The sequence below is a fragment of the Cynoglossus semilaevis genome, chromosome 14 (assembly GCF_000523025.1).
Source record: "Cynoglossus semilaevis isolate Cse_v1.0 chromosome 14, Cse_v1.0, whole genome shotgun sequence".
NCBI lineage: Eukaryota > Metazoa > Chordata > Actinopteri > Pleuronectiformes > Cynoglossidae > Cynoglossus > Cynoglossus semilaevis.
The window spans coordinates 7601987-7622820 of record NC_024320.1 but is presented as its reverse complement, the minus strand read 5'-3'; the positions used below and the strand labels follow the sequence as shown (position 1 = coordinate 7622820).

General features: G+C 39.2%; 1 protein-coding gene across 3 annotated transcripts in view; it reads left to right on the top strand.

Moving 5' to 3' along the window:
• ncam2 (neural cell adhesion molecule 2) overlaps positions 1-20597 on the top strand; it is a 140075-nt gene extending 119478 nt beyond the window's left edge. For 2 of the 3 annotated variants that reach the window (XM_008324878.3, XM_008324877.3), the window contains exons 10-18: positions 1793-1943; positions 4137-4324; positions 4794-4890; positions 5519-5692; positions 7564-7683; positions 7809-7930; positions 8112-8286; positions 13640-13847; positions 18329-20597. In XM_008324878.3, the coding sequence (XP_008323100.1) occupies positions 1793-1943; positions 4137-4324; positions 4794-4890; positions 5519-5692; positions 7564-7683; positions 7809-7930; positions 8112-8286; positions 13640-13847; positions 18329-18443 (1350 nt within the window). In that variant the 3' untranslated portion in view covers positions 18444-20597. The remainder of the gene's footprint in view (positions 1-1792; positions 1944-4136; positions 4325-4793; positions 4891-5518; positions 5693-7563; positions 7684-7808; positions 7931-8111; positions 8287-13639; positions 13848-18328) is intronic. The other variant, XM_025062036.1, reaches the window with a different exon arrangement.
• Positions 20598-20834: the final 237 nt, after the last annotated feature.

Here is a 20834-nt window from a genome sequence, read left to right as displayed (position 1 = left end):
TAGGCAGTGGCCACACACTTCATCTGTTCGTCATTGCCCGCAGCACTGATACTGTAACTATAGATATGGGTAGAGGCCAATTTCTACCAAAAGCCCTCGATAAAGTTCACCTCAAAGCTCTTGATGTGACCTTGAAGTCAAGGAACAGCGCCCTGGTACAGGAACCAAAATGTTTCTCTACATGAATCAAACCAGACCTTAAGGAAGTAAGCCTGATAGTCCAGATGGTGTTCCTGGGAAGGGGCCCAGAGTCCTTGTCTCTGGACCTGCAGGTGTCTTCATGAACATCTTTAACCAGTCACCTGGAAATACTGTTGTTTCCTTCCCTCAACTCAGCCCATCGTCTCCCCAGTGTCAGGGCAGCTTAGTAAATAGACTCATTACTCTCACTCTAATGGTCACAGAGTGTTTGGAGATATTGGTAATGAGGAACACATATTAAGAGGCACCGTTTTTCTCCCAGTTTTGACAAATATCTATTTGTCTGTGGTCTGGGGGAGAGAGAACCACACAATCATCTAGGAAACATTTTGACCACAGACAGAGGATCCTCGTTGTCTGTACCTACAACATGAAGTTTCTTATCAGGGACTTGGCTGATTTTAGTCTCTCCACTCAACTGTCAACCCTCCGAGGACCTCAGCTGTGAGAATGTGAAGAGCATTTGAGAAGATTGTGGATCTCTGACCAGTGTCCATCCTTCCTTTGAAGACCTGACCCCACTTGTGAAATTCTTATTTCTTCATCTTCTCACGACTGACTAGGTTGTACGCTCACACTGAATTAAGTTTGCATTCTGCGCTGCATTTGGGTCATGACTAGAATCAGCTTTTATCTCACTGGACGTTTGTCTGCACAGGATATAGTGAATACAAATCAAGTGAACTTGTAAAGGTTTATCTCTTCGGTTTATCGACTACTAAAACAGCTGTTGAATATAGTTTTTTAGAGAGGATGGAACTAATCTGTGAAGTAACAGACTGGAGGCCAAAACAAAACTGTTTCATCAACTGATTTGACTGACTTTATTTTACTTTATAGAAAAGGCTGGATGATCACGACTGTTATTCTTCTGCATTCGCGGCACACAGACTAATAGAATAAATATACTGTATATAGATGATAAGTGACAGTACTATGTATATGCAGTGACAGGATACACACAAAATGTCAAAACAATGAGCAAAGAACTCTTCACTGAGTCCCGGTGTGTTTGAGTTTAACGGCAGCGATGACAGTCTGTTTCATCTGCAGCAGGGCGGTGGCGCTGATGTCTCTGTTTGTGTGTGCGAGTGAGTGAGTGGGAGGGCATGACGATTCTAGTAGTATACAGTAGGTGTGTGTGTGTGTGTGTGTGTGTGCGCGCGCGCGCGCACTGGAGAGGCAGTCTGTGAGAAGTTCAAAGGGCCGTGGTTGTAGGTGTGTGTGTAGGCAGAGTCCACTTTCTGTGCAGCTGGGTGATGTGTGTGGGTGGATGGGTGTCATTAATTAATTCTATCTTGCTTAGGTTTTTTTTAAAATTATTTCTCACTTTTTAATTTCATTCTGTTGTTAAATTGAACAATTCAAAGTTATTTAGAATTTAGTTAATTTCTAAATGCACGAATAATCACGTGGATAAATCTTGTCTATCAGTGTTTAATATTATTCTATTAAACAAACATTGCTGTATGTTATGGATATATGTAAATAGTTTAAATAGTTGAACTTAAATTTAACATCACAGGATGCTGGGCTTGATCAGCCTACAGAAGTAATGTCATTTTTCGTGTGTTTGTTTGTTTTTCCTCAGAGGCTAGACAGTCGTTTTGAAGTCCGTGGTCGACACGGCAAGTCTGTGTTGACCATTAGTCGAGTGATGCTCAGTGACCTCGGACGCTTTGACTGTGAAGCGCAAAGCAGGATAGGAGGTCATCAGAAAAGCATGTTCCTTGACATTGAATGTAAGTATGTGTCAAATACGGTTTGATTAGTGTCACATGCTAACATGCTAACCCGTGTTTTCAGCCTTGCTTTAACTGGGTAAATTAGGAACATTTGGATGGAAATAATGTACAGTGTGTGGTCTTGACAAAGAGAGAAATCCTTGGCTAAACACAGAGTGTGTCTAATCTGTTTTGTTATAGAACACAAAGAGAGCAGAGAATAGGCTGAAGTAAATGTTTAGAACCAGAAACTGATCTTAGACTAAATGAAACAAGAAGCCATGGCTTTTTTCAATAAAACATCTGGGCCCTTGCTGTCCAACCTCCAGCTGTCACACCATGGTCCTGGGTGTACAAATACGTCTATTTGTAAGTCAAAATCCTGGATATGCCAAGTCAAGGCCAAGAGTCCCTGGCAATACTAAAATACTAAAAAAAAAAGTGTTTATCCAACTCGTTTTAAAAAGTATGACAGTTGATTAAATTTGCATTCAAAACAGAAATAATTTAAAATATAAAATAACAAAATAAATCATTTTTCAAACAGCGCTACTTGACACATTAATCTGTCTGCACCTCAGGAAATCATAACATTTTTACAAGTTGCATTTGCAAAGTACTTGTTTCTTTTTGGGTAAAGGGCCGTCCAAGAAGGCAAGAAGGTCTCTGGTTCCCTGGTCCATCCCAGGTCATTCTGTATGTTTTGTTTGAGATGAAGTTGGTAGCAACCTTTGGCTGACTAGAAACCAACCATGAGAATGTTTTTCCAGACTTGAGACCCTTTTATTTTTTCTGAGTCAAGTCCCAAGTCATCAGAACACGAGTAAAGTCAACTCCAACATTGCTGCCTATACACATGAAAAAACAACACTGGAAAGTGGACCCAGAGAGTCACAGCATTGCCTGCAATACTGCATCTGTAACTCACTGTTCCTGGGAGTTATTAGTAGTCGACTTTCTCATTGCCTAATGAGCTCCACACCAAAGGTCTTACTCTGTACTTGGAATGATGAGGTTCATTATAAGTGTGACTCTACTGCCCAATAGATATCAGTGAAAACATGGTTTTCTTTTTTCCGACACTCTTTGAAAGTCAAACAATGAGTTGAGAAGAAAATAACGTCTGTATCTTTCTTTGATTTATTTGGAAACCCAACTTTAATTCTCTCAATCTTTTAAATGTTTTTCAAATAGCACTTAAAAAGTCTAAAAGTAATGACGGCACAGTCAGATGAAGAAAATCACCCAGCTCCACTAAATCTTAGCTCATTGAGTCGTATACTTGTTTTTCACAGCTGACAACAGGGTCCGTGAGCTGCAGCGAAATGCATACAATGTGTGTGAGTGTGACGGGGTTCCACCAAACCTTTGCAGCTGAACTAATGAACTCATTTACTAAATCACTGCAGGCTGCAGAGGGATAACACATCCTTAGCTGTGACAGAGAACCACACATCAATCTCTTTAATGAAATTCTGGAAGGAAAACATAAAACAAGCATAATGTCCTCTGAACAAGTTGGACTGACTGGCTGTCCATTATTGCCCTGCTATTTGCTGGGGTAAATGAGCTTCTGTTTGTGTTGATGGTGTTTTGCAGCACAAGAATTCAGCATTGCTTTAGCTTGTTTGTGAGTTTAACTGTCTGCCACTGATTGTACAACAAATCTGAGTTAAATGTTCAAAAAATCCTGTCGGGTTTTTGTGCCTGAAGCCACAGAGCCGCACCGCCAAGGTCAGGCTGCAAAGTATTTATTTGTTACTGTGGTCACAATGCCTGATTGGACAGTCATTGAACTATAAATTTATGTCATGTCAAGGCTGTCCAACATGACAGAGTACACTATAGAACACAGCCCAACCAATCATCTTGACAGCCATGGTGACATTTCACGGACCAGTGGGAAGCCGTGATGGGTTAAACTTATAACTAACAGAAACAAAAGAAGCAGAAAAACAACTGCTCCGAAATCTGGTGTTTGCAAAACGTTAGCATTAGATAGTCAAACAGGAAAGGACAACGGCGAGGCCGTACGACCTCTGAGGTGTAGCTCTGATTATTATTCACTGCCACAGAGTGATAAGGGGGACAGGTCTTGAATACCCACAATCCTTTGATTATGAGAGACACATGCCTTCAACGTATATCTTGGTTTTGGAGACGGGACTATGTGACAGTTGTGACATAAACAATCTCCTTTTAATGAGGCAGATATACCAAAGTTCCTGACCAATCAAACTGTCTACTACTCATGGGAGGGAAATCCAGTCAACATCAGCTGTGACGTGACCTCCAACCCTCCTGCCACCATGCTGTGGAGGAGAGAGCCCTTCACCATCTCTGCAGACGGGACAGCCAATATGCGTGTGTACAGTGCAGTTGGCAAGTCAGTGTTGGAGGTAGGTACAAGTCCTGAAACCAAAGGTAATGTTGGAGCGGTGTTAACTACTGGAGTTATAATCTATGACATGGTTTAATCTGTTAAAGGAGCGAACCTGCAGACACATCAGATTTGATGATAACTTCTACTTAGGGGTGGCTTGATACAACTTCTTCATGTCAGATATCGATACTGTAACTTGGAGTATCCGCCAATACTGATATCAATGGCTCAGCATTTGGGCTTACAGAATGTCAGGTTAGGTATCGGCTCAGGCTGTAGTCTATAATATCGGACCAATACTGATGCTGAGTATCGGATTGAACCATCCCCACTTATACAAATACTTATAATACCTGGAAATCAGTCTTATAAGAAATGAACATGCGTTAATGCTGAAACATAAAACACTGTAATACGGGTGTTTATGGTTGGATTATGACATTTGACATTATCAAGGACTGAGAGACATTTTGATTTTGTCCTAGGTGACTCCAATGTCTGACAGAGACTTCGGCCACTACAACTGCACAGCGAGAAACAACATTGGTGTTCGATACCAGGACTTCATCCTGGCTCAGGCAGGTGAGTCTGCCGGTCACAATACTGTGGCTTCTTCACCTGAGCTGTAGTTTGAATTAAAAAACAAAGAAGTAAGTACAGTCGGAGCACACGGAGTACACAGCCACATTCAGCTGGAACACCAACCATGCAACTATTTTCTAACGTCTTTACTTCTTCACTGACTGTAATAGAATTCATTAAGATAAATCCTTTTACAACTGCCAACTCCTATTCACTCCAGCCTAATCTCAAATAGTGCTGGCTGATTTACCATAAAACTCACTATTTTCTGAAGTAGCCCCTAATTTACGGTAGCACCGACTGATACACAATAAAGCAATCCAATTATCTTTAGCACATAATTGAATTGCTGTGCCTGAGGAGAAAAGCCCTTTGTAAAAAGCTGACCTAATATGTTGCCTTGCAGAAAGCGTGAAGTTAGCCTGACCCAAAAAAATGCAGTGAGAGATGCAAACTCTTTAAAAGGCTATTACTCCTTGACTAGCAGTCAGTGCTGGTCAAATATTTCCAAACACAGTGTTCCAGAGTGCTGACAGTTGTGTCTTCAGAATATAAATCCTTGTTTTTACATGACAACACAGTGATGAAACCGGAACGCTGACTGATGTCTGAACTTTGTCCCCTTAAGATGTACCATCAAATCCATACTCGGTGCATCTGTCAGCCGTGTCCCAGCGTTTGGCAACTGTCACGTTCATGAAGCCTGATCTGCATGGTGGTGTACCCATCAGCTATTATCTGGTCCAGTACAAGGAGCTCAGCTCACCAGATTGGCGGGACATCAAGTCACACAGTGTCCAAAGTGAGTACTTATCTACTCTTGAATGACCTTTTCTGGAATTTGAAAACATCAACATGTAAAGCTACATACTTGTGATAAGGGCCGTCATCTGAGACCATTGTGAGTGCCAAGGCAGGGTTTCTTTTAGAATGGAAAGGCCTGTGAGTGTCCACAGAGATTATTATTGCTGAAGGAGAGTTTAGAACACACACTACTGTACACACAAACATGTAACAACATAAAAATGATGCCAAAAAGTGAGGGAATCAGAGACATCTGTGAGCTAACAGGGTCTGGGTTTATAGTAAACATCTCTTTGCAATACCTTTAACTGCTATTACCTTTAACATATTTTTATGTACAGTATATATATATATATATATTTATGTATATATACGCATATATACATAAAAATATCTATATATATATATATATTTCCACCACAGTATTCAGCAGCCAATTGTGTTGTGCTTTTGTTGTTTCCTGCCAATATATCTGGTAGGGTTTCAAATCTACCAGCTACAACTAGAAAAAGAGTGCCAGAACTTACAGTATTGGTCTACAGTATGCTGGTATTTAGTCTAGTTTTCCGTGCGTCACCACCTCCCCTGCAAGTGGTGCTGAAAACCTTCTTTCTAAAGCAGCAACATTTTAAATTCATACACAACAAAATCCATACATGACTCAAAAACACGAGCAGTTATTGTGGCAGTCTGTGTAAGGAAACACCAGTTGAACACCTGTTGAAATAGAGCATAAAGACACATTTACTTAGCCAAATGATTTTATTATCATTATTTAGCATTTAAATCCAAGTGCTAAGCAAAGTTAATTGTAAGCCAGATGAGTGGTACTTGCTTTATATATTCTCAGCAGAAAGTGAAGTCTCTTACATAAATGGGCGCCAGGACCTATTTCTTTTATATGCTTCCACCCAAGTTGAAACAGCTGCATAAATTGTAGAGAGGAGTCTAGCACACATTTGCAAATTAGAGTTTTTTAGTTGTGGAGCTCAAGAAGTGCAAAACAACTGTTCCAGTATTTAATTCACAGAGAATGACAAAAACAAAACAACTTCCACTCAGGCTCATTAGACATTGGCATTTCCTGCTTCCCTGAATAGATACAATTGTGTAAATTGACACTGAAGCCGTTAGAATTAATGGGAATCTGCAATGTGGTTGAAATGTTGATGACATTTACTGTTGCTTTAAATAGTTCCTGCACTTCTGGTCAGTTGTACAGTATGCAGTAAGCTCTACATTATGATCTAAAAATCTTCCCTTATATCATCTCTTGTTATTTTAATATGTGGTGCATTATAAACTTACTAAAAGTCTAATCCGTATAACTCTTCCTTATACTAAGACTAACTATAAAGTTGTGGCTGTGCCTAAAAAGACTACAAAAGAAAACAGATAAATCATGGCTACTATTGGGTTTATTTCATTTCGCTGGATTTATAATTATGTATGTATTGCATAAAAAAACAATTGTATCTCAGTTCATAAACAAATACACCAGGGTGGACCAAGCAAAGGCTTGGTGAATAATAAAGATGTTGTTAGGCAGTAATTTATAATTCATGTTCACGAAAAAAATAAAAATAAACTAGAAAATGAGTCCGACAACAACCTGACAGTGAGTTGAAGTTATAAACCCATTTGCTTTTTCAGCTATAAAAGTCCTATATCTATAACTAATAGTTTATTGTTTATTGTAACATATCTTTTATGGCTGTGGAATTCAAGAATATTTAATTTTCCTCTATCTTAGTAAAAAAAAAATGCTTGGCTAGCTTATTTTTTTTCGGACTAACAGATGTTGTGATGACAAGCTGGCCTTGGTAAATGATTACAACATTTTTCCCACTCCTTTATGTCATTCTCCAGCAACGGTTGTGCTAACTGGACTGGAGCCCAACACCACCTATGAGGTTCGGGTGGCGGCTGTCAATGGAAAAGGTCAAGGGGAGTTCAGTAACTTGGAGACCTTTCAGACTTTGCCCATCCGTAAGTCTCCATTCTTACAACCTGCTCATGATCTAATGTATATCAAACTTAGTTAAACACACACACATAGAGGTGTAGTTTTGTGTCTTGTCTCATCTCAGATATTCTACCTCTGTTTTCTACAGGGGAGCCAAGTCCACCGGCAGTCCACGGCCAAAGGGGAATGGGCAAAACCTACAGGTTGGGGCTGGTGAAGCAGGATGACGGAGGGATGCCCATTGTAGAATACATAGTCAAGTACAAGACTGTAAGTAAAGTCTTTCCATTATTAAAAAAATCCAAAGTCTAAATCACAGTTCGTCTGTTTGCCAGTACGTTACTGTGCCATCGTTAGTTTCTATTTAGTCAGGGCAAACAGTTGTTTGCCAGTACGTTACTCTGCCATCGTTAGTTTCTATTTAGTCAGGCTTTTCCATTTTCTCTGTCAGGATAAAGAGGAACAGTGGATGACCAAGCTAGTGCCTGGAGCAAATGATTTTGCAATGCTGCAGCCGCTGCAGTGGAACACCAGATATGAAGTGGAAATCACAGCACGCAATGTCAAGGGCCTGTCAGAGCCGACCTTCTATCAGTTCTTCATGCCACAGGAACCTGACATCACAGGTAAGAAGTGTGATAAAGAAAGAACACTATTCCATACTAATATTTTTGCATTGCAGAAGCTTGTTCCTGTCCTTTTTCTATGTCCTCAATTTGCTTTTTATTGAATAGCTTTAACTTCTGACAAATTGCTTTTTAAAAGGCTCTAGAGTATGTTTTCAAAGATGTGTGGAAATTGTGCTTGTGTATGCTCAAAGAAGTGACAGCACTGAAGATAACAAAAGCAAGGGAGCACGATGTTCCAGTCAAGATAAAGCCAGCCTTGGCACGCACTGGGCCATTGCCGGTGCATTGCTTTAAGCACAAATGAGGCTGTTGTCAATGGAGACGCTGTTGCCTATAAATCTGAACTGCACAAAAGAAACTACTGGTACAAATAACTGGATGTAAAACGTGGTATCTCAGGAAGTGGACTTCTTAAATAGAAACTATTGACTCGTGCTGTCTGTTGATAAAATTCGACTTCAGGACCTGTCAACACACCCAGACCAGGAAGAGTGCCTCGATTTCAAATGAGGATTTTAAAAAGGCGTTAACTTTATAAAACAAAAGGTAACAAATGAACACATAGATGGTTCCAGGCTGTGGAGGTTATCACGCCAGCCGTACACATCTGCCTGGAGTCCATCCCTCAGATGAACCACACACTTAATAGCGCCTCCTGTGGCAGCATGTGTGAGTTGCAAAGTCTCACACTGAATTTCCCCATTTTGGGACGAATATATATATACTGTATTTTCACAATCACTGATCATTGAGATAAAAGATTTAAAATGAGACTGATATATATATATATATATATACATACTGTATATATACTGTGTATATATAGTCTGTAGTAGACTATATTCTTTATTCGGTAAGAATTCTATCGTATTGTGTTATTGAGCTACATGCATTTAACCAGTACCCCAACATATAACATATACTGTATAAAAAGTATATTCAGTTATACTACATTGAACACAATATTACACAATTACATCATTAGCAATTATTTTACACATCAGTCTCCTTACTTCCTATCTACGACCCATAAGTCTTTGCGCCCCATGTTTAACTTCAACAATGTAGATGGATGACTTTGGTCATTTGAACAGCAGCTGTAGCTGTAACAGTAGCTCCTAAGCCAGAGAGGTGTGTCTCGGTGTAACCATCTCTCTAAGTTAAACAACTTGGAAATCTTACACACGTGCCTCCTCAGACAAATATGACCATCCAAAAAGGACATCCAGGAAGTGATCACCTTGTAATAATCTTTATTCACACTCGCTAATTATGGCGGAAATGAGATTGATTCCTACTTCCTCCATAATCAGCCCATTTGGCCATCATTTATTGAGTAATTTCCTCTCACATCCAATTGAGGGAAAGTCAGTCAAATCACAGGCCTAATTAACTGGGGATGTGTGTGAATGGTTTGGGGGATTGAACGAAACAGCAGGCTGTAGCAACTGAAAATTGTTTCTAATGTCAACAAATAGTCACAATGAGGCAGTTTAAAGGTTGATAAAGCAGGGAAATAAGAAGGTTTTGGAAAAAAAAAGTCACTCCATAAAATATTATTGATTCATAAATTAATGAATTGGTTAATTACCTCTGCACGCTGCCAGGGAAAAACAAGGAAGACTTATTATTAATAATATTATTTACCTTCTTACTTTTTTACCCATTTTTATATTAGAACTTTCCAGTAGTTGGACAATTGCTGTATGTGCCTCAACTTACGTCGGAATTCCATTCTTTTGGTGCAGCGTAACTCGAGTTTTGCCGTAAGTTGGAACTCGTATATTGTACATGAGTACCTATGTCACTCACCTACACTGACACAGTAGTGATGTCTAGGACATAAAAACATCAGAGGACTCTGACTTGGACTTGGGAGCCAGAATGAACGTCAGATAATTTCTAAAAAACACAAACGATGACAGTGAATGGAGCACAATCCAATGTATGGTGTTCAACTGGCGTATGTTAAAGTGAGTAATTGTGATTTTTTTTTTTTGTTGCCTTTCGATGTTGCCTTCTGTGAGGGTAGAGGGGATTCAAAAGTACTGCCAGCTGCTTTGTTAGGACACAGAAGAGACAACAGCACGTAGAGAAGAAGTATGAAATTGTGTTATATCAATATCAATTAAAAAACACATCTTTCATTTTTTCATGTGTATATTTTCTTGAATAATAGTATTTTTTGACAGGGTATACAATTTTCAATCTTCACACTAGGATGGACATCATCTGTTTATTTCTGTTTCCACCGGTGAAGAGAAAGGACATCTTCACATTTTAACAAAGGTTTATTGGATTTCCCCGACAACAGAAAGCATGTTATTGATAGGTTTTGTGGAAACGTGCACATCCTCACTTTATTTCTGTACAAAGAATGAATATACTGAGAGACCAGCGTTCTAACGAACTTTCTCATTTTCTACCTTTTACTTTGTCATTAATGTTTTTACATTTTCTACATTCTGATCCTTCAAAACTGTTAGTTGTAAAATCAATAATTTCAGTCAATCTTGTTCTACAATGTATTAATTAAAAAAGGTGGGGGTAGGAGGGGGGCTGCGTTTGTTAAGCAGAGTCATTTCTACAGTTTCTATAGTTCTCCAATATTTGCTCGGTCATGAATGCACAAAAGAGACACACGCTGTATTTTTATAAAAATGTAAGAAGGAATAAAACCTGAAGGCTGTGCCTTTTGATGATGACTGAGAAGAAACATGGGGCTTAGAGAAAGGATTAGTGTCTATTTTCTGTTCTGAAGTATGAGAATTCTTTGGGGGAGATAAAAAGGTGTTGTTTACCAGCTCTGAATCTGTTTCTTCAGCTGCTAAATTACCTCAGATAAACCTTCAAAAGGTGGGATTCAAAACATTAGCTTGTGGCAAAGAAAAACATTGATCCAGTCTATGAGTTTCAAATCCGACATCCACACATTTGCAAACAAGCGAGGCATTTTAATCAGTTCTTCTTGCCATCAAGGCTGTGTACTAACATCTCTTTCTCTAGCCACATTTCTCCCTATTCCTTCATGGACCTCTTTTCTCTGTGCTGTGACTCATTCATTCTTACTGTGTTGTCACCAGGCTCAGCTTCAATTCATCATCGGTATAAGAGCTATTCAGCTTGTAACACACAATGACAGTTTTCAGTGTGCTGCCAGAGAACACATTTCCAATTTGTTGACTGGGTACCCTTGGTATGCTGCATTGAAAAATTAAACAGGTTTAAGTGTTCACTCTGGGCTGTGTGCTGGTGAATCATAGCTGGAATATAGTTTTATACATTCTAGGATTGCAGTAAGGTTTATACATTCCTTAAAGGGTGTGATCTACTGTCAGTGAGACACATAATAAAGTGTTGTAGTATAGTATAGACCAGGCGTGGGCAAACTTTTTGAGTTGCGGGCCACAGTTGGCCAGGCCAGGAGCAGATAGATTAGCCTTTTCTATGCCATCTATTGGGGAAATGTGGGCATTGCAGGAAAAAGGCAGAAATATAATGATAATGGAAATCCATCCATCCATTTTCATCTGCATTTCTGTTACCAGGTCGCAGTAACCTGTTTTTGATCTCACCCAGGAGGTGAACCTTGGGTTCCACACCAATGATAGAGACATTGCCTCTGGGCCAAAGTGCCACAAGAAAATATAAATTTATAGCGGGCCGGATTAAAAAGCTAAACGGGCCACATCCAGCCCCTGGGCCATAGTTTGCCTGGTATAGATAGTATTTATTGTCCTGTAATCTGAAAATAAAAATATATATAGTTATTGATTTATATAGTGATTGATATATGATGTATACTATAATATACAGTATAACCCAATATAACGTCACCCACTTTTCATTGCTTTAGTATACAGGCAATGAATGCGGGAAAAATGTTATGATTTGTGATCCTAGTACCTGGAGCTAAAAGGATCATCTTACGCTCCACATGTGGTTTTTGGAGGCATCAACATCAGGTCAGCATCATGGGGTAGTGAGTCAGTCTACAGCTGACCAGCTGATTGACTCACCCATGTATTGAAGCCACCGTCAAGATGCTCAGTGAAATCCCCCAACAATATGAAACTAAATGTGAAGCTACACTTTTTTTTAAATTATTTTTCTTCTCTCAATAATTTATAATACCTATTCATCAACCTGCCTTCATTTGTCATTTGGTCTCAATGATAAAGATAAGCTCACAATGACAGTCTTGTGAGCCCCTGATAACACTGCACACAGCAAAGTCAAAATCAGTGTAAACATTCTGAGGCCATTTCCTGTTTTCAACAAACAAGATCATCAGCATTCATTCACTGTAACGCTTTCATCAATGACTGGCAATGTCAAACCTCCAGCCGTGAGCACTGATTCTTCAGTGTGTGTTCTCTCTGTTGGACTCCACGATCAGTTGAAGGTTTTTTTTTTCTTTTCATTTTATTCCGTGCCTACAAATGTCTCACAATGACATTTGTCTCAATACTATACAAAAAGCAACAACAACAACAAAAAAACTCAATGTTTGACTTTGCTGAACCTTTTTGAAAGCATGTATTTTCACTGTGGGCTGGAAACACTCAGCTCTACATGAATCTTCTTAGTGCTGCACAGCTACAGAGTGTACGGGTCCCAGTGGACACACGGGCAGAGACATCATCCCAGTAATGCTGATGTGGGCCACCGAGAGCTGCATGGAGCCTCAATATTAGTGAAAAATGAACACACTTCTGCACCTGTGGAAATAATCGTCAGTTGGCACACTGTGGGGTAGTGAAGGTACGAAGCCTTGGGGCAACTAGACAGAGAAAATGTGTTTGCCTTTGTGTTGGAGCTGATTACGTCCACCAAGAGCTTTTTATCTGCAGCTTCCCTTCCTCTGGAGTGACTATGAAAGGAAATTTGTAACAAAAAGTCCAGACACGGAGCACAGTACAGTGACAACATTTTACAATTACAGGATACAGGTATGTAATAACACTGTTCAGAACTGAGAGGGAATGGTTTCGTCCAAACTACTGTGTCTGCATTTAACTTTTCTTCACTTGATCAAATCATTTCTTCATTATCTAGGTATATTACGGAATACTTTGCTTGTTTTTACTGTTGTAAAAAATATTAATGACTATTACTATTTCATGTGAATAAACTAATAGCAAATTCTTTATATTCTGTAAACAGGGTGTGTTTCTCACATACTCTATGGATGGATGGTCAAGACGCTATCCTTCAGATGTTGGCAACTGATTTGCACACTGCTGCATGACCCATCTAGTGTGGTCTAGCTCCGAACCCTAATCAAACCTGCTAACAGAGTTATTTTTCTTCTGTGTTTTTTGTGATTTTGTGTTTTTCCATGCCTTAGCAGAATCCCTCTTCAATGGCCTTGGCCTCGGGGCAGTTGTTGGTCTTGGATTTGGAGCGCTCCTACTTTTCCTCATCTTGGTTGACATAAGCTGTTTCTTCCTGCGTCACTGTGGCCTGCTGATGTGCATCACGCGCTTTCTGTGCAGCAAGAAAACCGCCACCGGGGGCAAGGGCAAGGAAATAGAGGAGGGCAAGGCTGCCTATTTGTAAGTTTTCATTTTTTACCTTTTCACTCATTGTGGCATCAAAATGTTAGTCAGCAGACATCTGGCTTCGCGTGGGTTACATTGCCAAATTATTGGTGCAATATAAAATAATATATCATATTTACGCAGGGAACTCAATATTACCACTAACTGTCAAAATAATTGTTGTGACACAATGGCCAGAGTTTTTATTTTAAGGATTCTGTTCATATATTTTTCCCGTGCTATGAGCATTCCTCGACAATTCCGTGATCAGAGTGACCCCTTCCTTCTTCTGCCTGTGTTAATGTTTTCCACTAAATCCAGGCTATTATTAGAATAACACTGTATGACCATTGTATGCCATCATAACAAAAGAACTAGCTCACGGCCATGCGTTTGTTTTCTGGACTCTTCTCTGAGTTCTTAGTAAACAAATAAAAAAAGACATTAATGTAGGATTTAAGCATCATTTCAGCATAAACAAGGGCGTATATATATGTATATATATATATGCAATATAAAAGTGTTTGTCATGCACATCTGGTCCTTTCAAAGGTACTGTACCTCTTGAACTGCAGTAGATGGGAGTAAAAGTTGAGCAATCACACGTCAATGTTAATGTTCCTCTTGTTAGAAAATGTTCTTTCTTGGTAAAAACATCAGGTCTATTGAAAATCACAGAGCAATTCAGACTTAACGTTGTGTTGGCCGTATGCCACAGTAATGTCTTGGCTGCAAACATGGGGCAGAGAGCAATAGACAAAAGAGAGACGAAGGCAACTAAAGGGTGAAGTTGTTGACTCCTGCTGAGTCACTCAGCTCCAGTCTGCATTATTATGGACCTGACAGTCCCTACATTGTTGCTACGGCCACCACTTCAAAGAAAGGAAATGACACAGAAAACAAATGAACCACGGTTTTAAAAGGCTCTCCTACAGAGAAAGTCATGTATTCAAACCTAAATCGTTCCACATGCAGCTCTGTCTAAAGTTATCAATGCTTTTTCACATAATTTAGATTTGAATAAGGTGCTCCGTGTTTTTCTATCTGTAAGTGATGACGAAGAAGGTGAAATCGAATAGTTCTCCAAATAAATGGACAAAATACAATCCCTCATGTATGGTAAACAAAAACAAACTGATATTGTCTCTGCTGCAGTAGTCTGCTACACGCTGAGTCATCACACGCTGTTTTCTTAGAGCATGGGGTGATTGTCCAGGGAGAGAGAGAGATTATTAAACAAGAAAAAGTAACCTTCACAAAGCTAAAAAATGAGGAGAGGTGGAGCCAGTGAGGAGGCACTTAGACATCTTCAGCCATGTCGAAAACATTTTCACTGCTAAATTGAAAAGCCTGTGATTATTCCATTTGTCTTCCTTAGATTTTTTTCCCCAATTTATGCAATTCTGTATTCAATTCCCTTTTTCGACCCCTTTGTTGCTGCCAAGTTTCCACTCTTATTCAAAAATATCTTCTGTTTTTGCCGCTCTACTGTGAATGAACACCATTATGTTTAAATATGAACACTGTATGAACTGATTCACAACAACATGTAACGTTATCAAAAAAACCTTTAATCTGTAAAACACAAACTGACATTTAAGACTCCATAGGTTGGTCTGTTCTTAATATCCGTATTTAATATTCCTAATTATGTTTATGTTTACAAGTATTTACATTTGGAATTGTGCCTCAGAATATCATTTTGCCAGGCTTCCTACTAACTCCAGCAGGGAAACTGTCCAACCATCAGCTACTGTTGTCCTTGTTATCCATGCACACTGGCACACACTGTCTTCAGACCCTGGGCTTGAGGAGAGTATGAACACGAGTGTAAAGATTTGAATAAGAGTGTAAGCAAACATCCCAGGGATGTGTTTTAGGCCCCGGGCCACATACTGTATCTCTGTGTGAAACCTTCGTTGTCCAATGTAGATATGCTGTTGCTTAATTAACACCGGCAGACAGAAGCACGAGGCGTCCCTGCTGTGCTTCCGTGTCATTTTGAAGCTTACAAATTACAAATTCACAAGGATACCTAGTCCCCAGTGCTGTGTGAAATGCAGACGGCCGCAGCCTCTGGACACATAATCAAAGAGTGTTGTCGGCACCGAGTGGCAATCCTTTAACTTTGTGTGCCTGACTTTTAAAATGTCATTTAGAAGCGTTTGTGTTTGCAGACACTTGTGTGTGTGTGTGTGTGTGTGTGTGTGTGTGTGTGTGTGTGTGTGTGTGTGTGCTTTAATCACTGAAGAATATTTTCCAATATGAAGGTGTGCATTGACATGGCTCCAAGATTTCTCATTAGTCGAGGTCAGGGTTTTGTGTGTGAAGTATTAACAGTCTGTATCGTGTTGCTGTAATTTAGGCTAATAAAGTTTTTATCTTAATAAGAAAGTGAACATACATACCACTGTGGTTAATAGTGTCTTTGCTAAGACATGTGGCAGCAGCAGGACCTTCTGTGTTTTTAAACAGCCTCCCCATCTTAGGTTTAGTCCAATTTGGGTATCTATGAAAGTAATGGGACATGAAATTGACTTCTCTGAGCAGAAAATTCTCCCTAACAGGCAAAAAAAAGGCCAAATTCCCTGATGTCCCATCGCAATAGTTGGGCTTATTAGGTATTTTATTAAGCAGGGTTGCCGTTTCATCCATGATCTCCCCTCATGATTATTCCCCCGTAGTTGGTAAACATTTTTATTTGCTATTTCCAAATGATTTTTATTAAAGTACTGATTACAGTTTAAAATTAAAAAATGAATCCCATTGTAAACACAGTGTGATTATTATGAGGACACCTCTATCAGAGCTGTTTTATACGTATTGTGTCAAAAAAAACAATCTTTATTTTTGGATATAACAGTATTTTTTTTACAAATTCTCAGCTTATTTTCTAAACAGAGAGTCAATCATTTCTGCAGATTACCTTTACCTTATCCAATTTGTTTATGGTGATGATTTTAGTAATTAAAAATCAGACTGCCTTTAAACGTCCAGATATTCACACTTCTCGTCATGTTGGGCTCTTTAATGTCCTCTGTCTCTGGGCTCTGGATTAAGATGAACTGCTCTGTGAGTTATGTTTGTTTTGAATTGCAGAGCAACAAATATATTTTCCCATTTTACATCCTCTTTTCCGCAGTTTCACCTAAAATTATTTGTTACTTTAATTTCCTTTTTGGGCTGAGTGAAAATAAAAATTTAAAAAAGAAAGTCAAGTGAAACAAATGAGGGTAGATATTTGAAACCGTTTATGCATTCCTCTAAATATTTAATTGAATGAATAACAAAGGCCCCACTTATTTAGAGGCCGCGTTCATTTTCTAAAAACAAAATGAGCTCCACTAAAATCTGAATAAATGTACCATCTTAATGGGGATTTCAATTGAACTCGGCATTACATTCTTTAACGACACTTTCAGAGAGTAGTAACACTGGTGTTCTGCTTCGGTCACGGTTAAGCAGCCATGTAATTACAGCAGAAGCTGGTGTCAAACTCTGTGCAGTGCCCTATTGTAGTCCATGTAGTCAGAACAATAGCTGGATCAAAGTACTTATAGTATGTTAATATGAAGTACGGGAAGAAAATGGCCTCAGGTGAAATGCATTAAGAAAGTCTTGGTCCATGATTCTGACAAACTGCGTTGAAACAAATTTCACCCAGGAACTAGTTGACGAGCGGAGTGGATGAATACACTGCCATATTTGCCGTTTACATTCACCGATCGTACGCCATGAATTGGATTGTGCTACATTCGCTTTCTTTCGTTTATGTTGTTTTTTTGGGAACTTTTTGCCCTTCATTGTGGCTCCCAATAACAATGAATATATATATAAAAGATTACTTTTTAAAAAGAATTTAAACAATTTTTTATCATAACAAAGAATGCAAATGCAGTGCACAGCCAAATAATCAAAGTCGCACATGCTGCCTGGACGCTTTAAAGAATGGACCGCACCAACAGAGACACCAAGATGGTGGCAGCTAAGAATGTGGTTACAGGATGTGCAATTAACTTTGTCTTTAAAAGCAAGCGTTTGGAAGAATGTTTGGATTGGATTGGATATGGGGATGGATCAAAAATTGTTTTAATTGTTAAAATCATGACAATCGTTGAATAATAATTATAGCAGTCATAAGGTGCCTTAGGTGGCTCACTCCTATTATGTCCGGTATGTGAGTTCTGACACACAGTGAAAATCAAGTTATGGTTTGGAAATGGAGGCCCCCTGTATTGTGTGTGTGTGTGTGTGTGTGTGTGTGTGTGTGTATATATATATATATATATGTACGTACGTGTGTACGTACGTATGTGTGTATGTGTATATGTGTGTATGTGTATATGTGTGTTAGTTTCCGCACGACCTCCACTTTTCACCTTTTCTCTTCGACATGCGGCATTTCTGTTTGTTTTCAGTCGTCTGAGCTCCTGATTGCACATGCTGTGACTTCACCTCTCTGCATTGCTGTATTGTTTCCCTTTCCTCATCTGCAGGAAGCTGCCACTGAAGGAAGAAAATGGAAAAGAGTCTCTCAAGCCAGATACGATTGAAATCAAGGTGCACAGGGACAACAGCATCCACAAAAAGACTGATAACAGCAGGGCGTAGGGGAGGGGGGTCAGTTCCCATGCTACTAAAAGAACATTCGGATCACAAGACCAAAACCCTGAGAGTCTAAAACACTGGGAAAAAAAGATTGACTAAAACATATCTGTTTCTAACGATGCCCCAGAGAAAGGCATGTGTAAATAAAAATAAAGAGTGAAAACACAGAGGGAAAAGGGAGTTTGCTGAGCGATAAATGTACATTGTTTGTGCTCACGTGCCATAAATGATAAATGCAGTTTGTTGTTGCTTTTATTACTATCATTTTAGTGTTGTTGTTTTTTTTTATTCTTCAATGCTTTATGGGACACAAGAAATGTTGAAAAATGGTACCAGCCCACAGGTTAGGCAGTCATGTATTAATCTCCAGTTCCCCTAAAGCCCAAACCAAGCCAAGGTATCCAGCCAATGAGCAGAACATGCTGTAGCAGTGTCATCTATACCAGCTAGCTTCAACAGAGAGAAAAAAAAAAACACCAAAGACCTGAATTCTATGTTACTTACTCCAAACTATTAAGACCATTTTGACCTGTTCTGTCAATATATTCATCTAAAAAGCAGCAAAGACTGGATCTCCAGGAAAAGAATCAAATGATCTCAATGATTTCAAATGAAATATTGAAACATCTTCTGAAGTAGTTTTGGATCATCTGTGGCACCGATGATCAGAAACTACTTAACAAACGTTTTTTTGGGTGTAATGTGCAATATAGAAATCTACACATTTATGCTGAAAAATGTTGTTAAAAATCATCTGAACTGAAGACAAAACGACTAAGAATCTCTCACCTGTTGTGTCATTTTTTTGATGATATACAATTTTCTTGTGTGTATCTGTGTGACTTTGAGGTTAATATACCTTAATATTCAAAAGGCTCTCTTTATGAACGCTTCTCGGATGAAACCTTTTTGTTTTAAAAATGAAATGATAATGTAACAATGTGTTTTACAGTCGTGCCCAGTAGAAAATCCGTTTCCCAGAGCTGTTTGGTTTTTATAGCAGGCAGTCAGTGTGCCTCTTCTTTTTACCCCCCGCCCCTCCCTCGTCCCCCCGACCGTCCTGCTGACTCATCGTCATTGCATTAATGGTGACTTTAAGTAAAGACTATTATGGTGATTCTGTGAATTCCTAAAATTGTAGTCAACTACACTGAACAAATACTGTACAACTACCTAGTGTGACTGTAAGTGGTTACACAACTATGGTTTTAGTGTCATCAAATGTATATCTTTACATGAATGCTCCATAAATGAGAGGCATCTCTGTGTTGAACATGTCTTCATCTGGTGTGTATTAATACGTGTGTGTGTGTGTGCCTAAGTTAATTTATTTTAAGTGTGAACCTACTTATCAAAACAAAACAATGAAAATAACACTGGCATTTGAAGGTAGCAATACATGCTGCTATTTCTTTTCTTTTTTTTACTTCTTTGTGAATTCTCCTGACTATTGATGAGAGTTAATTTTTAGTAATACGCTGCTCTGCTGGTCTGATTATGTTTGTGACTGCACAGCAGACATCAGTATCCAAGGTAAATGGATCTCCCTCGGAGTGTGGAGTTGGCAAAAGCTCTCTCGCAGAGTTTTGGAGCACACACTCCTGTAGGTAAAACCTAATTATGTTGTTCTCGACAGTGATTAATTCCCTTGGTGCCCAAATCAGCGCTATGCCCACTGCCTCTGCAGTCTGCCTACCCACTGCTCGCTCCTCCCGAGAATCCGTTTTTGTCATTCCTTTAGTGCTGCCTTTGTTTTCCTTTACCTGCATCTCTCACGTTGGTGACGGTGCCGTGGTTTGGCTCAGCAGCCTTTTCTAACGAATGTAAATATGGGAGAACAGTGCCTGGTGGCTCTATGATTTCTAAATCTTCTGTATTTGAATATGATAATTCCTCTCCCTCTTTCTTTGCATCTGTCCTTTTCGTCTCCTCTGACCTGCCTTCTTTGTGGGGGGGATACAACAGGTGTGTTTGAGCTCAGTGTACAGTATATGTATCCGCTCAGTCCCCCTGCTCATTGTTTACCCAGAACTGTCTTCTGCTGACTTTGTTTGGTGCAGGAGGTGGGAAGTATTAATGTCTCTCTGTATGTACCTGTGAAACACAAGTGACTCCTGTCATTTGCCAGTGTAAATAAACATATCCTGGTGGAAGAGAGAAGAACAGCGTTATTTATGTGGTAAACAGTATGAAAGTGTTAGTATCTATCTCAAGAAAAAAAACTGATATTTCGATGAACATCTCAGAAATGGGCAAGAGTGTAAACTGAATTTTAAAATATATGTTTAGATGATAGTTAATGAAGTAAAGTAGACCATGTACAAGCTGCAACCTGAAACCTGTTTGATTTAAGTATTTAAATGCAACGTATAAGCCTTGCTCTAACAACAGCCA